The 26,412-nt window shown below is 42.8% G+C and overlaps 1 protein-coding gene across 2 annotated transcripts in view; it reads right to left on the reverse strand.

Annotated features, from left to right (window-relative positions):
• Window positions 1-15,698, reverse strand: part of Tph2 (tryptophan hydroxylase 2) — a 103,732-nt gene extending 88,034 nt beyond the window's left edge. Inside the window, exons 1-5 of one of the 2 annotated variants that reach the window (XM_087557625.1) lie at window positions 15,464-15,698; window positions 13,507-13,641; window positions 10,741-10,924; window positions 10,539-10,642; window positions 6,010-6,077 (exon numbers count right to left, since the gene is read on the reverse strand). In XM_087557625.1, the coding sequence (XP_087413751.1) occupies window positions 6,010-6,077; window positions 10,539-10,642; window positions 10,741-10,924; window positions 13,507-13,641; window positions 15,464-15,568 (596 nt within the window). In that variant the 5' untranslated portion in view covers window positions 15,569-15,698. The remainder of the gene's footprint in view (window positions 1-6,009; window positions 6,078-10,538; window positions 10,643-10,740; window positions 10,925-13,506; window positions 13,642-15,463) is intronic. The other variant, NM_173839.3, reaches the window with a different exon arrangement.
• Between the last annotated feature and the right edge of the window lie 10,714 nt (window positions 15,699-26,412).

A 26,412-nucleotide genomic window follows, 5' to 3' on the forward strand; every position in this document is an offset into this window, starting at 1 on the left:
TGCCTACATAGTGGCACAGGTCTGCGTAAATCCTGAGACCTTGGCTGGGTTCTCAGACTGTAACTACAAGGTACATTGTACACCCATGCTGACCACCACCACCACCACCACCCCAATTGTTTCATTTAATCATCAAAGTACTCCCAGAAAAGAAGCAATAGACATTTTCTTTTACCTCCATTTTACAGGGGAGACTACTTAAGCTAAGAAATGCAAGAAATTAGGCAGTGGTGGTCCACACCTTTAGTCCCAGGCATGCAGAAGGCAGAGGCAGGGAGAGTTCTGTGAGTTAGAGGTCAGCCTGGTTTACAGAGAGAGTTCCAGGACAGTCAGGACCATGTCACAGAAAAAGAAAGAAAAAGAAAGGAAGGAGGGAAGGAAGGAATGAAAGAAAGAAGAGGAAAGAAAAGAAAAAAGAAGAGAAGAGAAATGGAAAGAAGAGGAGAGAAGAAGAGAGTAGAAGGAAGGTGAAGGGAAGGGGAAGGGAAAGAGAGGGGGGAGGGGAGGAGAGAGGGGGAGAGACAGGAGAGGAGAGGAGAGGAGAGGAGAGGAGAGGGGAGGAGGGGAGAGGAGAGGAGAGGGGAGGAGGGGAGAGGAGAGGAGAGGAGGGGAGGAGAAATCTCCTGGGTCCCTGAATTTACTACCAAGAGACTTACTGGGGGTATAGAAAGGGGTTCCAACCCTAAATTTGTCTGGAATTTTGACATGGCAAACCCCTCCTGCTAACCTTACTTGGGGACATCAGCCATTCACCAATTTACTTCTCAGATTCCTGGGGTGTATGTGGAGTGGGGTGGGGGTGCTAAAACCAGAACAGCCTGAGCCTCCAAGTCTCCTTCACTTCAACCAGGAGGAATCACATTTGCTTCAAGGCAGCTGACTGCAAACAACAGTGGTGTAATTAAAGCCAGAGCTTGAGGCCTTCTTCCAAGAGAATCAAATTGAAATAACTACCACCACCCCACCAAAAATATGATTTAATTAAATATCATGCACATTGTTGAAGAGTAATCATTAAACCAGCCTCCGGGGAAGGGGGGACGTATTTGCGGGTTAATTTAAAAAAAAAATACAAAACTGTATTCCTGATTTCCCCCTCAATCTCGCTCCCCAACAATTCAGTGTAGAAATGTAGCTAGGTTAAAACATGAACGTGCTACTGACAGAAAAGCTGGACATTCAGACTCCCTGGAAGCTGCATCAACAAAACCACCATTTCATTTTTGCCTTCTGCCACATGCCATCTGCCCTCCCCGACACACCTTCTTGGAAGTACAAGTCTATGTGCCTGTCATTGAGGGGTGCCCCTCCCCCAGTTACCAGAGAGTTCTTTTATTTGAGTTAGAGAGGACAGGATGTGATCTGCATGTCAGGGGTTAGTGGGGTGTCCTCCCCAGGCTGGATGGGTGCTCATTCTCAGGTCTGCCATAAGGAATAATACTTGCACTAAGGACGTTTCCTATGCTATTACTGGGGAGGCAATTAAGACTTGCAGACACCGAGCGGAGGGGGCCTCCTGTCTGCAGGTGGCTGCAGGCCTCTAGGTAATCAATCAAGTTTCTCATCTGCACTGTCAATCAGAGCTGTGCCTGAGTGGCATCTATTGGTGGTTCTCAGCATGCAGGCGCTTTGCCTCTCCCTCACCTCTTCGGAGTTCACGGTAATATGGACTTTGAGCCTGCTGTTTTTCATCATAGAGTGGAATTTTTTCATTTTTCTCTGCCCGTGTTGATTCTTCCCCCCTGTTTTATCCTTTCAAGACTATCATAAAAAAAAAAAAAAAAATACAGCATTCAACACCAATCCCCTAGAGGGCTTCGTGGCTGTGGTTTCAATACATAGTATTTTGTACCTCATTTCTCTCCCTCCTTACCTCAAGACCCATAGGCTACGGCGTGCGATCCCTTCAACAACCTTAAAACAACTGCACTCCATCTCTTTCAATGTCTCTGACCATGTACCTACCAGTGCTCGCCAGGGACCAGGAAGCCCTCTACCTAATCTCTGACAGCAAATTGTCCTCACGGTGACAGACAGCACCTGTTTAAACTTTTTATTGAATATTGATAAGTGGTGTGTGTGTGTGTGTGTGAGAGAGAGAGAGAGAGAGAGAGAGAGAGAGAGAGAGAGGAAGAGAGAGAGAGAGAGCGCGCGCATAAGACAATGCTCTGAATCGTGTTCCTGTACTATCCCTTTATGCCTTTGGTCAGCTTGGAACGACACCCCCCCCCACAGTACCTTCCTCATCTCCACCACCCCCCAATGGTCCTAATTGTGGCATCAAACTCTAGGCAGGCACCTCACATGCTGACCTATCAGGACTACCCGAATTCCAAATCGTCCAACCCTCAGACCTCCGACCTCAGACCTCTCAGTTTGGACTTGCCGAATCTGGCCAAAGAGCACGGAAACGAACTCGATTTAAGTAAGCTGATGCACTAGCCCATCGCAGCGCTGTTCACTCACACAGTCATGGCACCCAAGCCCACCTAGCTCAGTGAGAAACTGCGGCTTCATTTTCTGTAAACAAAAAAGGAACTTCGCCTGCTGCGTGGCAAACAGGAAAAAACAGCCAAGGCCCATTTGGAACTTGTTAGCATGTGTGCCTCTCCTCCACCCGACTGTAGCAGCTGTGGGAGCCCCAAAGCATGAGCTTGTAAGCACACACACCCACACATATGCGCACACGCACACACATACACATACATGTACACATATAGACTCATACATGTGCACACACATACACACGCATACACACGCATGCACATGCATACACACATATACACCAACACGTATTCACACACACATGAACACATATGCGCACACACACATACACATACATGTACACATATAGACTCATACATATGCACACACACATACACACGCACGCACATGCATACACACATATACACCAACACATATTCACACACACATGAACACATATGCGCACACACACATACACATACATGTACACATATAGACTCATACATATGCACACACATACACACACATACACACGCATGCACGTGCATACACACATATACACCAACACATATTCACACACACATGAACACACATGCACACACGCACACACATGCACACATGCACATACACATATGAGAGGGCTATCCTTTATCCATCCTCAAGTTCAAACAGTAGTAAGGTGGCATCTGTTGCTCACTCCTTGGCACAAGTCCTGGGGTCCCGTTCTCCTGGTTCAACAACTCCTAAGTGACTCCTTCACACTCTCCATTCACAAGAAGCACCCAAGACAACTGCCAATTTGCTATCGGTATCTTGACAGCTTCTTTTACACATTAAAAAGGGGTGGGGGAGTATAATCTCTTTTTATGAAATCTCTCCACAAAAAAAGAACGGTTGTCAGCACAAAAATAATCAGTTTACCCAACAGCCTCTTAATGAGCAAGCAAAGCGTAGCGGGAAGACAGTAATAACAACTGACACTCTGAGCCCTGATCAGGATCCAGGCACAGCGCCAAGCACAGCACATACATCCTCATTTTACATCCCTGCTACGCCCTGTCAGATGGGGCCTGCTGATATAACACTCCGCAGATGAAGGGACTTGTGGGTGTAACAGTGCCAGCTCTCCAACCCAGACGGTCCGATTCCAGTTTCCAAGAACTTTGTTATTCTGCTTGCAGAGCCTGACTCTGCACACTCTCTTAGGAGCAGGTCGCTATGTTTCTGGATTACAACCTTTCTGGGGTAAGCACTCTTAGATTGGCTCTATACCTCGACAACCAATGCCCAGATGTAATGTGACCTCCCCGATATGGGAGACAAGAGAATCCCTCAGACAGCAGAGTCTTAGAGTTGTCTCACAGCTTCCTGCCTAGTCCTGTCTCCTGAGCCCTCCCTCAGTTTTAAGAGTTGGGTCCTGGGGCTGGAGATTTAGCTCAGTGGTAGAGCGCTTACCTAGGAAGTGCAAGGCCCTGGGTTCAGTCCCCAGCTCCGAAAAAAAAGAACCAAAAAAAAAAAAAAAAAAAAAAAAAAAAAAGAGTTGGGTCCTTTGGGCCTGAGCTCAGCACACCAGCCTCAAACTAGGTCTGGAGATGACCCAGCTTTAGTCAGTTCTTCTCCATTCAGCACAAAACCTTCACCGTAAGTCCTACTTCAGACACGGCTGACAGTCACCCCTATAGCTATTAGAGGTGACAGAAGCAAAATCTTGTTAAGGCTTAGACCACCTCACCCCAACCCTCGCACTCTCTTTCCCCATATAAACACACTTCCTTCAAGCCAGTCCTTTGTTCCCAGTGTTCCTTGGGACATATCACTACCACATCAGCTTGTCTTTGCCCAGTGTCTGGGTTCTTCAAGGAAGAGAGAAGTAACATTTAAGCTGCCCGTTTGGTCGTTATGCCCACAAAAACGCTGTGTTTAAATCATATCTGTGTGTGTGTGATATTACACATAGTATCTACTATGAAATATGTCTTGTTTTTGTTTTAGATTTATTTATTTGATTTTCCTCTATATACCTGGTTATTTCCTCTATATGCATGCCGTGCCTGTGGAAGCTGGAATGGTTTTTAGTCATTTGTTTTCTCTAAGGGAAAAGACAACTTGACCTTGAACTTTTATCATATCCTGGATAGACCAGGCCCTAAAGGACTACCTTCCCACATCCTCTCAAAGGATCTGTGACCTTAGTCCATAAAGATAGTCTGTAAGTCAGAGAGAACCTCTCTAGGAACCCATATCCACTCATGCCCTCTACAGTATGCTCTGTGGGAACAGTGAATTCAGTCCATCGGAGTCCTCTCTTGCCTATCTGACTGGGATGCTCCGGGACATAGAATTAGACAGTGATGTCAGACATGAGCCTGGGTTTGGGCTATAGCCAGTCATGTGTTGATGTCAAAAGTCACAGCATGGGGGAAGCAACACTCCTTGGAACAGAGTAGACACTGTAGAAATCATGTGCCGTGTAGTTCTTGGTTTCGTAAATACGGTTTTTATAACGATGATGGGAAACAGATGAAGGTTGCCTTGGCCTAGGGGGAGACGTGATTCGGAGTAAGAATGGAAGCTAAGAATGAACAAAGTATTGGTCCAAAAAGAGAAAGGAGAGAGGTGTGGGGAGACAGAGACAGAGAGAGAAGAGAGAAGAGAAAGTAGAGAGCAGAAAAGAAATAGGAAGAGAGATGAAAAGAAGGCAGGCAACACAAATCCCATCTATAGTATGCGTGTGTCCTAAGTTCTCATTAGTGGTAATTTTGCCTCAGAAGTCAGTTAACTTAACTCCTCTCAACTAGAGTAAAAGAAAAGTCTTTCCCCTACAAGGCATGGCTTTCCATTTTGTTCCAAAGACATAGTTCCTATTGCTGATCATATACCAGTGAAAACAGACAGAACAGGTCCGAACACTTGCTCCATTTGTTTCTAGGCAAAGCAAATAGAAAATGTGTACATCAGAGGCCAGTCACACACCCAGCCTGACACCACCACTGGTTGTCGCTCACAATGCACAGTCCTCATGACATCTTCCTCCAAACCCTGCTATGTGACAATTAAACTCCTCCACTCACCAGACGGGAATTTGCTGGGCATTTTTTTCCCCATGTAAAGCAAACACATTTCTTTTCTACACTAGCTGCTTGCAGGATTCCTTTGCCAGTCCTTGCCTAATTCTCTCCTTTTCTTGGGAAAAGTGGACAGTGAAATGGATTATTGAAAAGTCCCACTCAAACCAGAGCACGGTTTACAAGCCTTGCAGAGTAAACAGAAGCGGCCTTAATGGAGCTGCTAATACAATGGCATCGATGGCACACTTGGGATGTAGCCCGCAGCTGATTATTTCACAATTATACCCAGATGTCAAACATCAGTGTTGGCATTTAAAGACGGGGTGTTGGAGGGTGTTTAAAACGCCTCCTGTCTGTCTTCTGCAAGAGTTACAGTGAAGGGGAGACAGCTCTGTTTAACACAGCATGTGTTTTTCCTAACTAGCCATTGGCAAGAAAGACTTACGCAGGTACTTACTATTTATAACCCATGGCCACATCCACAAAATACTTCCTCCTCTGTCGATAGACGTTGTCCTTGAATCCCTTAAACAGAAAAGAGATTAAGTCATTTAACGAAGTGCCGAAAAGTGAGCTGCAGAAGGCCTAAAAGAAAATCACTGCAGCGTTTATTGAGTGCCCAATTCAAATGTAAATCTTATCCTCGGATGACCGGCTTGATGACACAGGCAAACTCGGAATTGCGCTTACAGTAAAACCTTTTTCAATCTGGATCTACTGATTCGGGACGTGTGGGAATTTGGGCCGGAGTTTACCTTTCCACTAGGCAAGCAGCACAGCTCAGTTAAGCAAATTAATATTTCACACGGTATCTTTCAGTTTTCAAGAGTTATTTACAAGGAATTGATCTTAATAACAAGTTAATCTTAGCCTATTCATTTAAAAAAACGGGTCGGTTTAGCATGTTCAACTGAGTTTTAATTGCCATGTGTAAATAACTAATAAACGTAACATTTATTGAAGACTCAGTCACTCCAAGCAATTATCAAATCCCCAAATTAGCGGGGACTGAAGAGGTTTTGCTGTATTTTACGATCGCACAATGCAACCCTAGGGAGAGCCCCATGCACAAAGGCAGGATCGCTCCATTCATTCCACTGAGGAACTCTCTCTCTAGTTTATCTCAGCCGACTGCAAGCTTTTTTTATCTAGAATATAAAATGGTAATTTAAAAAGCATTTTAATCTAACCTCATCCACTTGGGAAATTTAACACTGAGTATGCCACTTATTGGTCACGTGGACTTTTGAAAGGACTTCCTGGTCTACTAAGCCATCTCTCCTCATGGCAATGGGCTTCTTACTTTCCTTTTCTTTTCATCTAAACATAACCAATTCTTGCTGGACTTGTTTCTTCAAGCTGTCAAAAGTCCAGGGGGGAACGGTGTCTACTTCTGATGTGTATACCTTATGCCTGTACCACCAAGAATGACCAGGAAGCTGAGGCTACAAACCGTGAAAGACAAGCAGGCCTGTAGGCCTGAGGACCATAAAAATCAGTGGTGATTAAGAGGCACCCACGGGGTCCTAGGCTACCGAAGCAGCAATATAAACATTTCTACAAGGTGGGAACCCAAACTCAGTAGAAAACAGCCCAGTTCTCTTGTCTAGCTGAAAGAGAATGAGGCTCAAGACCAGGCATCTTCCTTCACAGCGCTGTGTGCTGGGCATAACGGAAGAATTACCTGTCGTCTTGGAATAACAAAAGTGTTAGTAAGAGAGGAAAGAGAGGAAAGTCTCCTCGGGTCACTCTTGAGACTAAAAGGGAGGTGTCCCCACACAGTAACCAGCATTCTTTTTCCCCTTGAGCTTCCAATTCAGATCGGTTAAACTATGGCTCCTAAAATGCTAAAGTATCTAGAGACAGAGCTTGTGACCATAGCTGCCGCGTTTGCGTTTGCAAGCGGGTCTTTGGCCTAAATAAAAAGGTCTCCTGGGTCAGCAGGCTCATGTTGGAAAGAGGGTTGTTCTTCACTCACTAGTAGAACAGGCTACCAGGGGTGGGAGGGCTGAAGAATTCCAAGCACGTTTATGACTGGAAATGAGAACGGGCTGTGAAAAACAGGGAAAGAGCCCCATCAAAAGCCCAGCACCTGTTCCCTGTTTCCTGCCAGGCTGGACACCATGGTAACTGCATCGTAATCTGCTGGACTTCCAGAGGAACCTCAAGGCCCTCCTCAGCAAACACCTGCACCTTTTCCAGCGACAGCAAGAGAGAGATTTGCTCATCATGCCTCATTAGCAGAGAGTGGCAGTGATTACACAAATGTTGCGAGCCAGAGGGTACAGGGGTGGGGGTGGGGGGTGGGAGTGGGATCCAGAGCTTCCTGGATTCATCCATAGACTGGCAACGTAAGAGACGTCTGCTAACTGCACCAGCCATTCCAGACGCCGTGCAATCTTGGCCATCCATTCTGAACTGAAGCCAGGGATGGGATACCAGATAAAATACGAGGTGCCCAGTTAAATTTCAATTTCAGATAAATGACAAATTTTTCCACTTTTACTGGGCCACCTTATATATTTTTCTGTAAAACTCTGGCGACCCTGGTACCCAGAGAGAGCCTCCTGTACTCCTGAATTAAATCAAAATGAACTGAAACCCTAATGTGCCCAACTCAATTTATGCTGCCACTCAGCGAAGTGTCTCCAACAGCTCAAACCTGGTGTGATATTAGAACCACTTGGGGAGTTTTAATAACACTTCAAATGGGGCCATTTCCCCAGAGGTTCTGATTTAAGCTCCAAAGACTTAGAACATAATTCTCACACTCAAAGCACATCAGAATCATCTAAAAATCTTTCTCCAAAGAGACTCCCCAGTCTGTTGGTGGAAAGTTTCCTTCCCTGGGCTCTTGGGGAGTGTCTTGAGGTTGTGTCCTTTAAAGTGTCTAAAGAGTGGGCCTTGAACCTCACCTTGGAAAACTCTCCAGGCTTGGCCCAAGCAAGTCAAAAACATGGTCTCATATCCCCCAGTGTGAGCTTCAACTGAGAGCGCTCAAGAAATACAGACTCTTGCGCCCTGGGGAGGAGGTACTGTCTGTATTTCCTAATATTTCCCAGGCAATTTCTTTGTCTATTAAACTTGAAAGCCATAGGCCCATATATCTATTACTTCCTCAGAACAGCATGACTCACCTCCCCAGACTTTCCTGCACTGTCCCACGTTAAGAGCCTGTGTCTGTCTTCGAATGACTCAGACATAAAAATTACTTAGACAACGCCTCCCGTCTACACCAAATTTTTAGAAAAGCACCATCTTGCCAGTATCAAATTTTGCATAATGAATATTTGGTATGTGCTTAGAAAGCGAATACATGTGGTTTAAAAATGACAAGAGGCATAGGGGACTGCTAAGTACTTGCAATTATTTCAAGTGGCTGCACAGAAAATAAGTGGAGGTATCATAAAGCAGGTGTAATTAGGAGTAATGGAATAAAATTAAGCGCTGAAAAGTTTACTCTTGCTGTTGGAATGTGCTTTGTTCACAGAAAGGTCAGTGGTCCCCACGGTGGTGCCATTCAAATGGCCGAACCCCTTCCTCCAGGTTAAGTAATTTTCAAACCTCACTTAGGGAGCGTTTGGAAATGAGAGGTTCTCGAAGGCTCCTTTACTGTCTAAGTAGTGATCTGGATGGTTTAATGCAGCATTTCCTTGCTGAATTTAAACATTTCCTATTGCCAAATTGCCTTTTTTTTTTTTATTAACCAGGCTCTTCAAACACCCCTTTGGATTTTTTCAATAAGAATTTTTATTTCTATTTTTTCCGTTAAAGAGCCCTAAGGTGGGGTTGGGGATTTGGCTCAGTGGTAGAGCGCTTGCCTAGCAAGCGCAAGGCCCTGGGTTCGGTCCCCAGCTCCAAAAAAAAGAAAAAAGAAAAAAAAAAACAAATAATGCAATAATACCGGGTGTATTGAACCACTTATTTGGACCTACTGGCATATTTGCACCAGGCTGAATTCGTATATTACGCCAAATGACTGCTTTAAGCGAAATCTCGTTTGTTTTGAACTAGCCGTGGATCTCAAAATAAAGAAGTATGGGTTGGTTAAAGCAATGTCCCAGATGCTGTGACGCTGCCAATCCTGCGCCCACACTTAGGTACCACTATTCAGAGCACAGTGATACAATCACATTCTCCGGTTTTCTCCTCTTGAATAGTTTTCCTGTAAACCATTACCCTCATAGCACGCAGGCTTAACACCAAGCCACTAAGCACGACCGATCCATTTAGATCTCAGGGCTGTATCCGCCCACTGCAATCCATCCGAACACTCGGGGAGGGGAGAATGTTCGTAATGAATGTGTATATTGCTTACTTCATGGAACTTCATTCTGGCCATAAAGAAGGTTCCAGGTCTCTTGTGTTAAATAAAAACCGGTATAAGGTGGGGAGGGGGTGAAAATGGGAAATGCTTACCCAAGTGTCATATTTCTCTAAAGATGGTCACTTTTATTGGAGTAGAGGAGGGAACGGTGGTAGATAGATTCAGACTAGATGTGGGAAGGGATGCCTTTTCCATCATGGCCCTACTTTAAAGCTCTTCTGCCTTTCCATTGAGACTGAAGTCAAGACATAACTCTGCCCTTAACTACCTCCAGTCAAGGAAAATGGCAAGAATTTTAATTCTCTCACCAAGCGCCATCACATCTAGTGCTCCCTAGTTTCCCAAAGGTGTGATCAATTTCAGTTCACTGTTCTTCCAAGGGTCACCATCCGCAAGTATATTTTAAGCTGTCTAATTCCACAGAAATATTCTCCTCCTCTCCCCAACCATTTTATAAATAAACCCTATGTGAGAATGTCATCTTTCTAACCTACTTGGTGCTAACACATGTACGGTGAGACTTAATCATCTCAAAGTCTGCTCTTGGTCATGAAGGATAAACACAAAATTGCTCTACAATAAAGCGTTACAGCACAGAACACGGCACATTGTTCGGAAAGTGGCAGAGCTGGGAGTGGGCAGGTAAAACGGACACTTACTGGGTGGTCGGCGTCAAGCTCGGTGCCGTACATGAGGACTCTGTGAGAGCATCTGTCTAACTCAGAGATCTTCCGAGGGAACCACGGCACATCCTCTAGTTCTGCTGAAAACAGGGCAGGTTTGATAATATTAACTCCCCTTTGGAACATCTGTCATATTCCAAAATCACCCAATAAAGAGAAAAAAAAGAACCACCCTTGCCTTCTTCCTCCGTCCAAATGTTGTCAGGTGGATTCAGCGTCACAATGGTGGTCTGAAACTTGAGCAACTGAATGAGCTCGTTGAATTCTGTTTTGCCACATTCACAGTCCACGAAGATTTCGACTTCAGAACTTCTTCGCCGGGACCTCCTGGATTCAATATGGAGCATGTTGACGTGTTTTTCCTGTGGAAAACACGGGGGAATATCTCTAAATCGCACTCAGGTCACAACAAATGGAATGCTGCCAGTCTTGTGCAGCTATGGAAGAATAAAGTGTGAAGCACTCACAGCAGAGCATTGGTTATGCTGTGGATGCGAACTTTTCCAGCTACTATTTTTTTATCAATAAGAAAGGCAAGTTGTCATGCCTCTGAATAGGTTGTCCTGTTTCATATCAAAAAGAAGAGGGCACTGAAGACATAGAAAAGACACTATAAACTATATCCTGGCCATAAGCATCACGTCTCAGAGAGGCCCACATCCCATGGCTACCTCAGGATTGTTGACAAGGAGATTAGATTGTCTATTACATTACCGTAAAGTGATATCCTAAATTATGCATTTCCATACTCCTGAGAAACAGAAAATGCAAACTCTTAATCTTAGAGCAATAAAAGGCTTACGTTTAAAATAGAGTTTAAGAATGAGGCAATCATTTACAGTCAGACATTATAACTCATAAAATCCCAGTGATCAGATTGAGGCAGGAGCATTGCAGCTTCTTCTAGGCCACATAGAAAGACCCTGCTATATGTAATAATAAATTTAAAATAAAAAGCAAAGAAACTCTGTTTTTAAAAAGTGAAAAGTGTTTTTAAAAGTGATTAGGAAAATATTCATTGAGACGTAGCCCGGGTTTTAAGGGAAAAACTGGAAGCAGGAACAGCATTCAAGGGAGAATCTCCCAGGCCAAAAAAAAAAAAAAAAAAAAAAAAAACAACAACAACTCGGGAGGAGCGAAGAGGCAGGACACAGTAATAATAACCCCTAAAGAGGACTGCCTCGGAACCGTCTTCCGCACCCTCCAGGTTAGCACTGGACGATATATTCCGCAGCTGACATTTTGTGAATGTCTTTGTAACAAGCTGTTCTGAGAAGAACAATAACTTTAAAGCTTAAAAATCTGGTTTAAGTCTCCCATCAATACACCTTTGTCCTTTGATAATTGTAGCCTAAGGTCTCTCCACACGCCCACGAGCCGCTCCGTAGGCACTCACTGCCCCATTACTTCCGTGGCAGTGCTCTGGTTCCCACACCGTCTCTGAAACAATCCTGGATGCTCTGTTTCTGTTTTTATTAAGTTTTGCAATAGTGCCATATTTTATAAATTGCCTAATAATAAAAGTGAGATCGATATTAAGTTCAAGGCCCAGGGGACTCCACATTAATTGTGTCACTGGGGGCCTTTAACGTTTGGTAGAATCAGAGTAGGTATTTTTAGGCTGGGCACTGAGGTCCCAACGGGTTAAGTGGTTTAGCTAAGACCTGGTGAATAGCTGACAGCAGAGTGCAAATTCGAAGTGCGAACCCCTTCTCCGGGGATTTTTTCCACTGCACCCAGCTGTCAAATTGAATTGGCTTGCCTTCGGGCGCCGTATGGACACAGCCCTGCATGGCGTAATTATGTGTAAAATACTACTCTAGATTTCCATTAACACTGTTTACGGTACCTGATCCTTTCTTCGAGGCCAAAGGGGAACAAGGAAACATTTTCCGAGTCAGGTTAATTCCCAATCTACGGTCATCTAGAGGCATCCCAAATAACGTCTCCTGTCTGCATTTTACAAAATTGCTTCATCCAAACAAAGCTGGTTAGGTAGGAATTATTATCATTGCTGTCTCACAAATGAGGAAATCAAACTAAGGAGCAGAGAGCAGTTAGCCAACCCGGCAGAACACAGCTCCAGATCCCACATGTGTCTACCACACAGCAGCCCAAGGCACCAGAAAGAGCGGACGTTTATCTTCCCGCTCTGGTGACCAGCCGCTGCTCCCGACAGAATGCAATTTGTAAGGGTTTTTGCTTCAGGCGGAGAAGACATCAGGTGTACAAGGTGTTCTTCCTCCTCACCCAAGCTCTTAATTTAGGGCTCAAAACAGGGATTCGTGCCGGGGACTGTGCCATATCTTTCTATAAGTCTCTCCTTCGATTACAGATAGAGATGGCAATCCCACTTTACAAAGCACACGTTATTAAGTTCATGAAGTGAGGCCGATGAGAATAAGTGCTTGTATATCTCATTTTATGGCACAAACATGCTCTTACTACAGGCGTACAGTTCAGATTTAGTAAATCAAAGCAGGGTAAAGATTTGATATTTTGAAGCACTGTGTGCGCGTTTGTGTGTTTGTGTGTGCGTGTTGTATATATGCGTTGTGTACATGTGTGCTGTGTGTGTTGTGCACATGTATGCGTGTATGCATGTGTTGTGCACATATATGTGTGCACTGTGTTTATGTGTGTGCTTTGCATTTTCTACTTCAAAGCTCACATGTTTGAATTACAGACTTCTCACCCGGCAACAGGTTAACAGAGATGCTATAGGCTGAGCCTGAATTAATAAATCACACCTCATATAAACCTGATTACTTCACTGTTGGGCAGAGCAAACCCCCTTTTTAAAGCTTGGTGACATTTGGTCCCTTTGACTCTTTCACTGTGATATATAGAAATGGATCCAGAAATGCCTTAATAACAGGGGACAAGTCTGTCGCCAGGCACACAGCTACCTGGAGGCTGCAGAAGAGGCGTGGTCTGCGTTTACCTGGAAGAGTCTCAGTGCTCTCACCAGCCCGCCAACTTCATTCTTCAGGGAGAACACAACCGCAGTCTTGCTGCTCTCCGAAGTGTCTTTGCCGCTTCTCTTGTCCTCGCTTTTGCTAGCGGTAGCCTTATTTTGCTTCAAGAGAGTAGGAGCACAGGAGTCACTTGTATCCCAGAGGTTCCCATAATTCAATTCATCCAGAAATTCCTCTTAAACGCTGCAAGCCCCACCCATCATTCAAACCCAAAGTGGAGTTGCCACAGCACCCGGGAAAGTCTGGAGAGTGACTGCTACATTTCAGCCACTTATTGAACGGGCAGTTGGAAAGGCAGAAGAGAGAAAGAGAACTGGCTGGGTAGCCATTAGGAGCACACAGGAGAATTTGAGAAATAACTAAGCTCTTCTGGCTAAAGGTAGAAACAAGAGTCTAGCAATCAGAGCCCATTGCAGAATTTGAAAAACAAACCCCAGGAACGTCCCATTGGACAGACGATGTAAGATTCTGGTGGACTGTTTTATACTCATTACACATGATGTAGAGTCAGGCAAACAGAGGGCTGTCTTCCTGGCTAATGGTGAGGTGCCATAATCACACCAGTCTATTACATCCTCATGGAACTAAGACCCGCATATTTATATGGAGCCCCGTGATAAGAGATTTGCCATTGTCTTCCTTCTATTCCTCTACTGGCTTTATTTTCATGCATTAAGATAACCTCACTCACTGAGCTTATATATAATGGGAATGGATAGTTTATTATTTATGACTTGAGGGAGAGAAGTTTATGCCGGCACTGGCATTTGACAGTATGTTTAGTCATTAAAAGCTCAAATGTCTTCATATTCTCAACATCTGCTCCCTCCTCTCCACGTAATGCCCAGGTCTCGTATGTCTAAGGAGCATTTTTATGGGAAAGTGTCATACATTAACCATAACTGAGGGGTTTTTGTGCTTTTATTATGACTTCAGAATCGAGGTGCTCCTCAATGTAATGCCTCATCCAAATATTCATGATACTTGAGCGTCAGAAAAATCTATTTTACATTTTGGCCTCATTTCCACAAATCGACTTAAGTAGTGCTAAGAAAGTTGCCGTGGCTGTTTTTCAGCATTTGTGGAGTAATAAATAGAATGGCCATGCCCGGAGCTATGGCATTAGCCTGAGCTTTCTCTGACAAGCTGAATTTGCAATTGGTTGATAAACAGGAAGGACAGTGGTGAAGCATCCCCTAAAATTTTTAATGACAGAATCCTGAATATGTATTATATGCTAGCAAATCAAAAGTGCTATGTTTATTAAATCTCACAGTTGTTGCTCAAATTAAGATGTAAACCTTTGCAAGAACTGTAACTTTACAAATACCATTCTTTAATGTTAGTATTTAAACACACACACACACACACACACACACACACACAAATCTTGTAAATATTGACACAAGCAGAATGCTTCTTTATCTCGTCAATTAGGGTTTAAAGGGGGAGTTACGTGGCAGGCAGGAAAACCTTCTAAGGGCCCTGGTTCCTCTTTTATTCCAAAACCTACACCTAATCTCAAGAATACACATATTAGTTCTGCAGGGCATGGGGGACAATACAGTCTTGTAGAAACCAGAGAGATGTATTTAATTCTTTTCCCAAATCCTCCTTATCGGTCTTTCAAGTTCTATACTTTGAGGGAGGAGTGAATGTAGCACACCGCTTCACATAATCTTTCACTCTTCACGATAGGAAACTTCACTTTCTATTTGAGGAAAGTTTATCTCCCAGCAACTCGCCCAGCTGCTTTTTACCTTGTGGAGAGCTAAGGCAGACAGAAAGGAGGGAGTAAGACAAGACTACAGAGGAAGAAGGAGTTGAACTGCATGCTTACTCTACAGCAGGTGTCCATATGGTGAGGTTAAGACAATTGAAGCCCCAGAGAACACTGGAGGCTGCCAGATACTCCATACTCACTGTTAAGCCGCCAAGTATCTGATGCTCTTCTGGCACCGCTGAATCCAAGGACAACCCTCTCCTGGCCCAGTATTTACTGGAAAACATCATCATTGCGGGCTGCATGGATCCCGATGTAATTTTCTTTCTCAGCAGCAGGGGGGACCAGAGGGGCAGCCTTGGCAGAGATGTAGGAGGAAGGTGAGCGGCAGCTGGCTGCTCGAGGCGCTGTCCAGAACCCTGGTGCTGAAGAGCAGTGCGCTTCCTCCCCTCCCTGTGTTCCTTTATATGAGTGACTGAGGAGTGATGGGAAGCTGATTAGAAAAAACTCATTTCTGGTTGCTGATGGCCACAATCAGATTACACGTCTGAAGCCTGGGGTTATCTGTGCTCATGATGAGATTTGTTTGTTTCATAGGTCGAGTAGCCCTTTGGGAAGAGATGGTGGAGAGCTATGCGTCAGGGTTTATTATTATTTTTTTCCTTGCAACAAAATAGCAGTCGTCTAATTTTAATTCTAGGGCCTGCTATTGGAAGGTTACCCTCAGTCTTCCAGTAACTATGAGTTTGAGTGCTTTGTGCTTTCTAAAAGTAAGAAAATAGCTTAAGGAAGGCTTTTCTGCACCATGACATGTTACGATGTGCAAATTTTATGTGTATGTATGTGTGATGGCTTTCGTAAGAGGTCTGTTTCCAAAACCTGTGGTGTCTCCAGGTAGAAGGTTACTCAGGCTATTGAAATTCGAGGCTTGAACTTAGCCAAGATGCTCACCTTCTAGAATGTTCTTCACTAAGTAAGAAATATATGGAAATGAAATGCCCATAGGCCCACTATCCCTTTGATGCTTTTCTGATGCAATTCTGCTGCTCCCCATCTATAACTTAATCAGACCCAGCAATCTGACAGGCATAGACAAAATTCTATAGGTACCTTCCCAACTTTAGAAAGCCACGGGAAAGCTTAGCAATCCTTTAAAGAATGGAAAGTTTGGGGCTGGAGAGATAGCTTAGTGGTTAAGAGTGCTGACTGCTCTTCCAGAGGTCCTGAGTTCAAATCCCAGCAACCACTAGGTGGCTCACAATCATATGTAATGGGGATTTGATGCCCTCTTCTGGTGTGCATGAAGACAGCTACAGTGTACTCATGTACGTAAAAATAACAAATAACTTTTAAACATGGAAAATTCTTAACCAAGAGTACATGTTTAACTGAAGAACTAAACAAAATCTGGGACTCGTACAATTGGATTGTATAGAAAACAAAATGAAGATTCTTCAAAACAAGACTGTATATGTTAACATTGGTTGGATTTTAACTGTTTCTGGAGACTTGAGGGTTTAGGATTATTATTTGATCCAACTCTGGAAATAATCATTTAGCTCCTATTTCCTCTGAAGACTAAGAGGCTAAGAGGAAAAGAAATTATTAATAAATTAACTGAAGTAATTGTAAAAAATAATAGCTAACAATGCTAAGTAATCATATTCTGGATTTTTATGCACGTTTATAGGTCAGAACATAGTCAGTTATCATAAGACTGGTGTGTGTGTGTGTGTGCATGTGCATGTGTGTGTGCATGTGTGTGTGTGTGCATGTGTGTATGTTTATGTGTGTGCGTGTGTGCATCTGTGTGTATGTTTATGTGTGCGTGTGCATGTGTGTATGTGTATGTGTGTGCGTGTGTGCATCTGTGTGTATGTGTATGTGTGTGTGCATCTGTGTGTATGTGTATGTGTGTGTGCATCTGTGTGTATGTGTATGTGTGTGTGTGCATCTGTGTGTATGTGTGTGTGCATATGTGTGTATGTGTGTGCATCTGTGTGTGTGTGTGTGTGTGTGTGTGTGTGTGTGTGTGTGTACTAAGGCACAAAAGAATGTCTAAGGTAGGATCTTAATTCAGTCAATTTGACTTTGGGAATCCGTGTTCTCTTCCAAAGAAGGAGAAGGGTGTAAAGAAAAGCAGACTCGACAGACTACAGAGCCAGACACAGAACAGATGTATAACTCAACAAAATTTTGTTGAGCCCTGAGTTTCTAGTAAGCTGAAACTGAATCCCAAGCATGCAAAGAAGTGTTCGATGCAGCACTGACCCACGGAGATCACAGTCTGGCTGAGAGAATCAAGTTGTGCGATAACCAAGTAGAACAAAGGGTATCGACCTCTCTGCAGAAGACACGAAAAGCAAAGGCACGGAGTGGTCAGTACTACAGACACTACAGAGGCCCAAGACTCTCGAGGGAGTTGTTTGAACTGAATTTTAGAAGTGATTTTGGCAGTGTCATACATAATGGAAAAGAGCAAGGAGATGGTTTGAAATATAGGGAACAATACAACAAAATGTGGGGAACCATTATTCTTCAAAAGTGATGTAATCTAGATGTAGGGAAAGGATGCAGCCATGACACAAATTAAAAAGGAAAGAAAGGGCTGGAGAGATGGCTCAGCGGTTAAGAGCATTGACTGCTCTTCCAGAGGACCTGAGTTCAATTCCCAGCAACCACATGGTGGCTCACAACCATCTGTAACCCTCTGGTGCCCTCTTCTGGTGTGTACGTGATCTGATGCCCTCTTCTGGTGCTGTCTTCTGGTCTGCACGAAGACAGCTACAGTGTACTCATAAATAAACAAATCAAAGGAAGAAAGGAAGGAAGGAAGGAAGGGAGAGAGAGAGAGAGAGAGAGAGAGAGAGAGAAAGAAAGAAAGAAAGAAAGAAAGAAAGAAAGAAAGAAAGAAAGAAAGAAGGAGCAAGATCTAGAGTATGGCAAGATTTCCATGACACTGTATAGCTTGGTATTTTATCACCTTTTCCTGTAACTGAAAGTCAATCGGAAAGGCTTTCTACAGTGTAGTCATGTAAACATAGTGTCATTTTAGAAAAGTGATAGCTTGGAAGAGGACTTCAGGATAGAAGATTAAAAGCTGAACTTTAAATATCCCACTCAGAATACAATTGCCTGGTTTAAGATGGCAGACAGACAATGCAACAAAAGCGACCAGAAATGTGAAGTGATAAAAGTCCAGAGGCTACTGCCCCTGCTTAACCATGGGAGCTGGTGAAAGAAGGCTGTAACTGTAGATCAATGGACCATCCAGCCCTCACCAGGGCAGCTTCTCCTTGGAGTAGATGTTAATCAAGACACAGACTGGCGACGGACAATGATCAGAGAGAATGGGGGACCTTCCAGCAGTCATCACTAGATGAAATGTCCTTATCCTTCAAGGTATCAATGCTGAGAAAGCAGAAAGAGTGTATGAGCTAGAGGATGTCTCCAAGGAAACATTGTCATCCAAACACAGCAAGCCCACTGCACATATAAACTCACAGAGAATGCAAAAGCATGCACAAATCCAAACCAGACAAACATTTCAGCCCAGTGATAGGAAGTGGACACAAAGTCCTACTCCTAGCCAAGAAGCTATTTGCAAGTGATACTTGCTAAGAAAGGAAAAAATCTATTATCTCTAATCAAGCATCATTGGATATATCAATCGCACTCCAGGGCAGGCCCCATGCCCAGAAGCAGTTGGTCAACTCCGTGTGTGTGTGTGTGTGTGTGTGTGTGTGTGTGTGTGTGTGTGTGTGGTTTTCTTGGTTTTGGTTTTTGGTTTTTGGTTTTTGGTCTAATTGTTTTTATGTCCTTTTTTTGGTCTTTGTTTTTTGTTTTGCTCTTTTTTCTTTTCTTTTCCATTTGGGGCATGTTTTTGAGGAAGAGAGAGAGGGAGAGAACATGAAGTAGGGTCAATGAGGAAGTGATGAGGATCTGAGCGGAGTTGGGAAAGGAAAAAATATAAACAAAATAAGTTATATAAAATGCTTTAAATTAATATTAACGTTTATTTAAGGTATTTGTTGAGTCTATTAAATACTATAACCACTTTTGTTCCTTTAAATAATATATGGAAAAACATAAAGGGTTTTCTTTTCTTTTTAAGGCATACAAGAATAATGTAAGATCACAAGCATCAGCAACAAAAACTAGAAGCTTAATAGGATCTGAGTGATCAAAGACTTTGGAGACACAAGGAAGCTGAGTTAACAATAAAGTTGCAGAGAAGCAACTTGATTTACACTTGAGGAGCCCCTATGTGCTCCATATCTCTGGCATTATGAGGAAACAGAGGAGACTGTGAAAGATTTGTCCAGAGTCTGTAAGTAGGAGTCAGACAATTCCAAAATCCACAACAAATTTAGTCATCAATACAGTGTGATACTTCACATGGACAGACATATAGATAAATGGACTAGATCTGATAGTCTGGAAATAATCCACTGTATTTGTGGTCAATAATTTTCTGAGAGAGGCTCCAAGATAATACAATGGGAAAATAGTAATCTGAGCTAATAATAGAGTTCCAATCCCAGTTTATACATTTATAATGCAACCCTTAAGTCTGCAGCTCAAGGGAAATCCTGGAAGAGGAGAACAGAAAGATTGTTAGAGCCAGCAGACTTAGACAGCTGCTGCTAAGTGGTACCTTCTAGACTTGACAGAGAAGCTGAAGCCATGAAACTTCAGCTGTATCGTTACCTAACAAATCTGCATAATGACACATGCCAATGTGGAGTAGGGAAATTTCATAAGCTTCCTTCCCCAGTTCAAAAGCTACATGCAACCAATGGCTGCTGGAATGAGCCCTCTAGTAGGTTATCCAACCTCAGTGGATCAGTCCTATTCATGTGTAAAGGACAAGCCCTGGGGAAGAGTGTTTGGGAGCAGTAAAGAATGACTTGAAGTCAGTCATGGGTACAAGCTGACAGCACTGTGCTCTGCTCTTGCTGGCTCTCCAGACAGCTGTGTGGGTAGCTCTCTCTCGCAGACCAAAGCCCAGACTTTTATTTACATATCAAATCAACTATTTACCCAGGTTCCATTTTGATTATCCCATGAATCAGTCAGTATTTTATGACTTAAGCTCCTTGATTCTTAAAGACAGTAAGTACATTTTTTAGCAAATAAACTCAGAGATCTGCTTGCCTTTGTAAGCACAAACAATAAGTTTAGCTGGGTGGGATCCCATCCTGAGATTACCATTCCCACCGTGCCAAGATCTAAACTCCCTCTGTCCCGAACTAACTTTAAACTCAGGAATCTGTCTGCCTTTGAATCTTTCTGCTCATTAGTGCAGCTGCCTTTGTTCTTTCAAGTCTGTGAAGCCCCTCGTAAATTCATATTGCATCCTTATATTTTACATAGTTGAGAAATTATACATTCTTGAACTCATGTTTTCAAAGTTCTTTCCCACAGCCTTAATGACTGTCTTGAAGGTCACAACATTTTACCATTTTGCTGAGAACATTAGACACACCCTCTCCTCCCAGATGCATGCTGTTTCTTATTTTCATGGAGTCATTAACCTTGACAGGGAGAACATTTCCCAAAGGAGGAACATGAAGCACAAACCATATACATCATTATAAAAAAACAACCTTACACCTAAGCAACCATCAGTACTTGTGGAAGCCCATGCCCTGCTGACTCTGTTTCAGGGGTGGGAACTGTATCACATTGTCCCTTCCACAGTGGCCATGTAGGACTTCGCACACACGTACAGACAAGCAACCATAAATGGACTCTGTGAAGATTTGTGTGCATGTGTGTGTGAAACAGTAATAATTAAAGAAGCAGGAGCCATAAATTTGACATGAGAGGCAGTAGAGGGGGAAATGATACAAATATAGTAAAGTATGAAATTATTTAAAAAATTTAATTAAAAAGACAATTTATACTATAGAAGAAAATATCTACAGTTCTTCATTGAAAATAAAGAACTCTTATAATTCAGCAACATTAAAGGAGTTGAAATTTAAAAAAAAAAGAGTTAAAATTGGGGCTGGAGACATGGCTCAATAGTTAACAGAACTGGCTGCTCTTCCAGAGATGGTTCAATTCCCAGCACCCACATGGCAGCTCACAACTGTCTGTAACTGCACACAGGGATCTGACGCACAGAAATACATGCAGGCATAACACCAAAGCACATAGAATAAAAATAAAAAGTTAGGGCTGATAGACACATCTCCAAAGATGTGTTAATAAGCACATGAAAAAATACTATACATCGTTAATAACTGGAGAAATGCAAATCAAATTCTAAAACGTGAGATGCTACTTCAGACCCAGTAGGATTTTTAGAATCAAAGTAACAGATGATATGCATAGGATTGCTGAAGAAAATGTTGGCTTTTCTTACATTGCCAGTGGCTCTGTAAAGTGATGTGGTCATTCCAGGTAATAGTTTAGTGGTCCCTCAGTGCTTCATTGAGTTATCATATGACCTAGAAGTTTTTACCCCAGGTATGTGGAAAATAATGTAGTTGTTGGAAAAGAATATCTGACAGTTCCTCAAGACTAAGATTAACTAGAACTCTCAACAACTCAATTCTTTAGGGAATACATCCCCCAAAAAGTAAAAATATAACCACAAAAAAAAGATTGTACACAATTGTTCACAGCAACATTATTCATAAAAAAGAAAGTAATCAAATATCACCAGATGATGAGAAGACAGGCAAAAATCATATATCGTAAGCTGAGTAAGACCAGATGGTCCAGAGGATGGAAATACATCATCCCCTAAATTGATGCAAGACCACAACACCATAGGTAAACCTTGAAAACATTATGCTAAGCAAAGAAAAAAAAGACACAAGAAATCATGAGTTCACATGATTTTGCTTACGTGGAATGGCTAGATGTGAAAAGAAGCTATAAAGAAGAACACTAAGGCAGATTCATGATTGCCTGGGGATACGAGGGTGGAGGTAGAGAACTGCCACAGGGTTTCTTTAGGGAGTAAAAGCAATCTAAAATTTGGTGATAGTTGCTGTCTTACATGTTTCATCTGTTGATAAAATACTCTGAACAAAGCAACTTAAGAGCAAAACGTTTATTCTAAGTGACTCTTCAAGGGTATCGTGTATGATGGCAGGGACATCAAGGCGGCCAGAGCGCCCATCACATTTGATTCACAATCAGAAAACAGACAGCGATAAATGCAGGCCTGCTTGCACTTGGCTTGTTTTCCCCATTGAAGCTCAGGATCCCTGCGCCAGGGGACGGTTTCATTCACAATAACGATGTATTTTCCCACACAAAGTAATGTAACCAAGGTAATCCCCCTCGGGCATGCCCAGAGACCCATCTGCCAGGTAAATTCTAGATTCTGCCAAATTGACGACACTAATCGCCACAGTTGCATAATTCTGTGGACATACTGAAAGCCAGTAAAGTGAATTCTTTAAAAGTAGTTCTTATAAATGTTGACTTTTGTAATAAAACAGTGAGAAGTTTTTTAAAGTGATTTTGTGTTACGGGAATTATAGCTCAATAAAATTTTTATATTAAAAAAATTAGAATCTTATGTATTTTTCTCCCCTGTGGTAGACAGTCAAGCAGATTCCTCCTCCTCTTTATAGACAGAGGATTACTCTGGAAAACGTTAAAATGCCAGGTATTCAGCACCAGGCACAGTTGAAAATATAGGAGAGTAATTAAGCAAGTATACAAACTGGATTTTGAGGCTCCTGGACTCAGAAGGTGCAAAACCCAGACATTGAGCTTCAAGCCAGAGAAAGGGGAATCTCCACTTCAGAGAACCTGACCTTGCTAATGATAGCATGAGTTACATTGCCTACAAACACTAAGACTGAGACCTAAACACAGTGATGCCATCACCGGTGACATCCGCTGCTGCAAAGCCCGTCTGAATACCCGGAAGAATGCGAGGTTGGATTCGTGACCGTACAGAAAACTGACCAATGAAAGAGGAAAACGGAACTTGAGAAAAAGCCAAAGAGGAGCAACCCAGTTAAAAACTGCATCCCATGCCAACATAACCAATGCTATCTCAGCTGCATGGCAACATAGAGAGGCAAGAAGAGCCTGTGCCCGTATGCATGTGGGGGTGGGGGGTGAATAGTGAGGAGAGGCACAAGCTCATCCTTTAAAGTGAGACATCAACCGCTAATGAAGAAGACTGAAAATCAAAGTAGCGATGCACACAGGGATGTGGACGTGAACGCTAGGTCATCGGCAGGCAGCTGGACAGTTGGAAGCTTGCATTTGGGAGAGGGACTTGAGCATGAGTAGTGGAAAAAACGGTTTCTCATGCGAGCCATGTGTATGTGTGGCCTTGGTTACAATAGAGATGCTTAAACTGTATTTCATAAAATGATGGTTTTAATAAACCTGAATTCAAACTTTAGCTCTGACACTTGCCTCAGCTCTACTTTTTCTCAGACCCTTGTGGAACTGCTGTTCTGATTAAATTGAATGCGTATGAAGTCTTTAACGTGTTGTATACTGGATGCTCAAAATGCTAGTTAAATCTCCGTGTATATCTTGTTGAATCAGAGTCATACGGAATGAGGCATTGGCTGGGGATAAATGGTTGGCAGAATTTAAAGAAATGTAGAAACTGGGTCTCACTGTGGTTGTCTTCATAGTCAATGAGCAGGAAGTCTTTAGCCATGAGGGGAAGATATTGGGAAGAGTTTTAACTTAATCAAAGAAAGAGGCCAGTAAGTAGAAAGAGGACTGTGGGAAACATAAATTGAAACATAATAAGATCTACACTATAACTTCCTATAGGTGTAACAGAACCATGTGGCCATGAGCGGCCATGGTGGTGAGTAGCTGATGTAAGTATAAAGGGTCTATATAATCTTTATATATGATAGTGCCTTTTCAACATAGGTATCTTTTGTCATTAAGAATAATAATGACAGGGGTTGGGGATTTAGCTCAGTGGTAGAGCGCTTGCCTAGCAAGCACAAGGCCCTGGGTTCGGTCCCCAGCTCCGAAAAAAAAAAGAAAAAAAAAAAAGAATAATAATGACAGCAAGATAAACCACTATCAACCGGCCTCAGTCTATAGAAACAAAGACATGGGAGAAGTCTTTATAAACACTAAAGGTAATCTGTGTAAACAGAGAATCAAGGAGATCCGGAAGTATCCATGGTCTGCCACAGGAAGTTTCCCATCCTATCAATTTGTTTCGTAAGTAAAATGAACTGAGATCTGTGTATTCTTCCTTTCTGTACACCTTCACAGTCTGGTTAAATAAGAAACCAAGTGGAAACACAAAGCCACCAAGAGAAAGTCAGGCTGGGTGTGCAAGCCTCCAGATGACTTGCCTAGCATGTACAAGGTCCTGAGTTTGACCGCTAGGATGAGGACTTAAATAGAAATTTCCCTTTCAACTTCCCAAGAAGAGTGGATAAGGCACACGATAAATTACTTAAGGGCAGATGTGTGAGTGGGATGGAGTATGAGTATGGATTTATTGAAAAGAAAAGCAGCGATTGTTTGGAGGCTAGGATTCCACAAAAATCTGATTGTTTTGCCTTGAATAACTTGTCTTCTTGACTTCAAAACATCAGACCAGTACTTCACATCTATGTCTCTTAAACTCTGAACAAGGCACTAGAAAGGGTTGATTTTTCTAATATACATCAACTCGATAATCAGTGTGTGTGGATGTTTTCCATGGACATATGATTCTACGGGGTACGTACTTCAGGTTCTACAGCAGGGACAGCTGTAACGTTATCCACTACTAATTTCTCTGATCACTTATATTAAAGTAACCCCGGAGCCTTCTTCACGTGATTTAGTAGTTTAAGAGCTTAGCAACAATAGGAAGTGAACCTGAAATGATTTACCTTTAAAATGCACGCAAGCATCATTTCCCTTTCCATCCTCCATCCATTCTCAGCCAACACACGTGTAGTTAATGAAGTACAGAGCTATCTGGCCATGTAAATATGTACAAATGAACATAGAAAAGCAGGCAGAAGCATGAGAGCTACAAGGTCAGCGTTTTCATTGGGACATGAGAAAAATCCACTGTTCCGAACCTCAGTAACCCATCTCCTTAACATTCCTAGCCATTATGGTCAGTGCGCTTCTCAGTGTGTTCATATGAGAAAATCTGAGTTATATTACACTCACGTGACTTCTGCCACTTCGATTCACAGTACAAGTTAGGCGCAGCACACTTACTCCTGTCAATCATCATTACATACTATATAGACTACCATTTTGAAGGAAAACATAAATGAAAGGTCCTTAAACTTCGAGGTTGTATTAACCATTCAGAGTTACAGAAACAGCACAATCTAAAACTAAGTCAAGAAAGTCAGTTGGATTGGCACCAATCAACTCAGTAGCACAGTGTTGTTTCAGACTTTGTGACACGGGGTAGTTCAGGTATATTTAAGCACAGCACAACTTACTGGAAAAAGAATCTTGGTGATAATTAATGCGATACTATGTGCACAATGAAATTTAAGACATGACTACATCGAAACTGTAAAGGACATGTGCCATCTTCCATAGACAGGGCTTTATAGATAGACTGAGCAATAGGTAAGGGTCTCAGGGGAGGCTCTAGTGTGGTCTCAGTCAGTCAGAGATCACCAGGCTATTAACCACCTCTGATCCCAGACTTCTGGGCAAAAACCAAGCTATAATCTCTCCCTTTGACAAGACAGCCTTTCGTGTTCAACATTCCTGGTTTCCCTAGTGCTTATCTGTGAGCACAGGAACCTCTGTGCCTCCTACATGCCACCAGACCCAGCTGCTTAAAAACCTATCAATTTGCTCTCTAATAAAATGCTTAAATAGACACTTATCTTTTCCCACACTACTAAAAATGTTTATCGCTGTCATGCCTAGGTGTCATGAAATAGGGCTTCCTTTTTTGCAGTTTTTGTGATATTTGTTATATTGACCTAGAAAGGGAGCTTGAGAATCATGCTGCATCGGTGGGAAAAATACGAGGTAGACAGTGTTTTCATGACCGCCTTCACAAAGAGAATCAATAAAAGGTGAGCACATTGAGGCTTGCTTGAAGATGAAACTGAAGTACAGAGACAGCGCTGTATAGTGGGACAGTGAGGAAGCAGCTCCATGAAACCAGAACACAAGCTGAATTTGAAATAAAAATGACCTCAGTAGGAAACAA

This window comes from Rattus norvegicus, chromosome 7 (assembly GCF_021556685.1).
Source record: "Rattus norvegicus strain SHRSP/BbbUtx chromosome 7, alternate assembly SHRSP_T2T, whole genome shotgun sequence".
Lineage (NCBI taxonomy): Eukaryota > Metazoa > Chordata > Mammalia > Rodentia > Muridae > Rattus > Rattus norvegicus.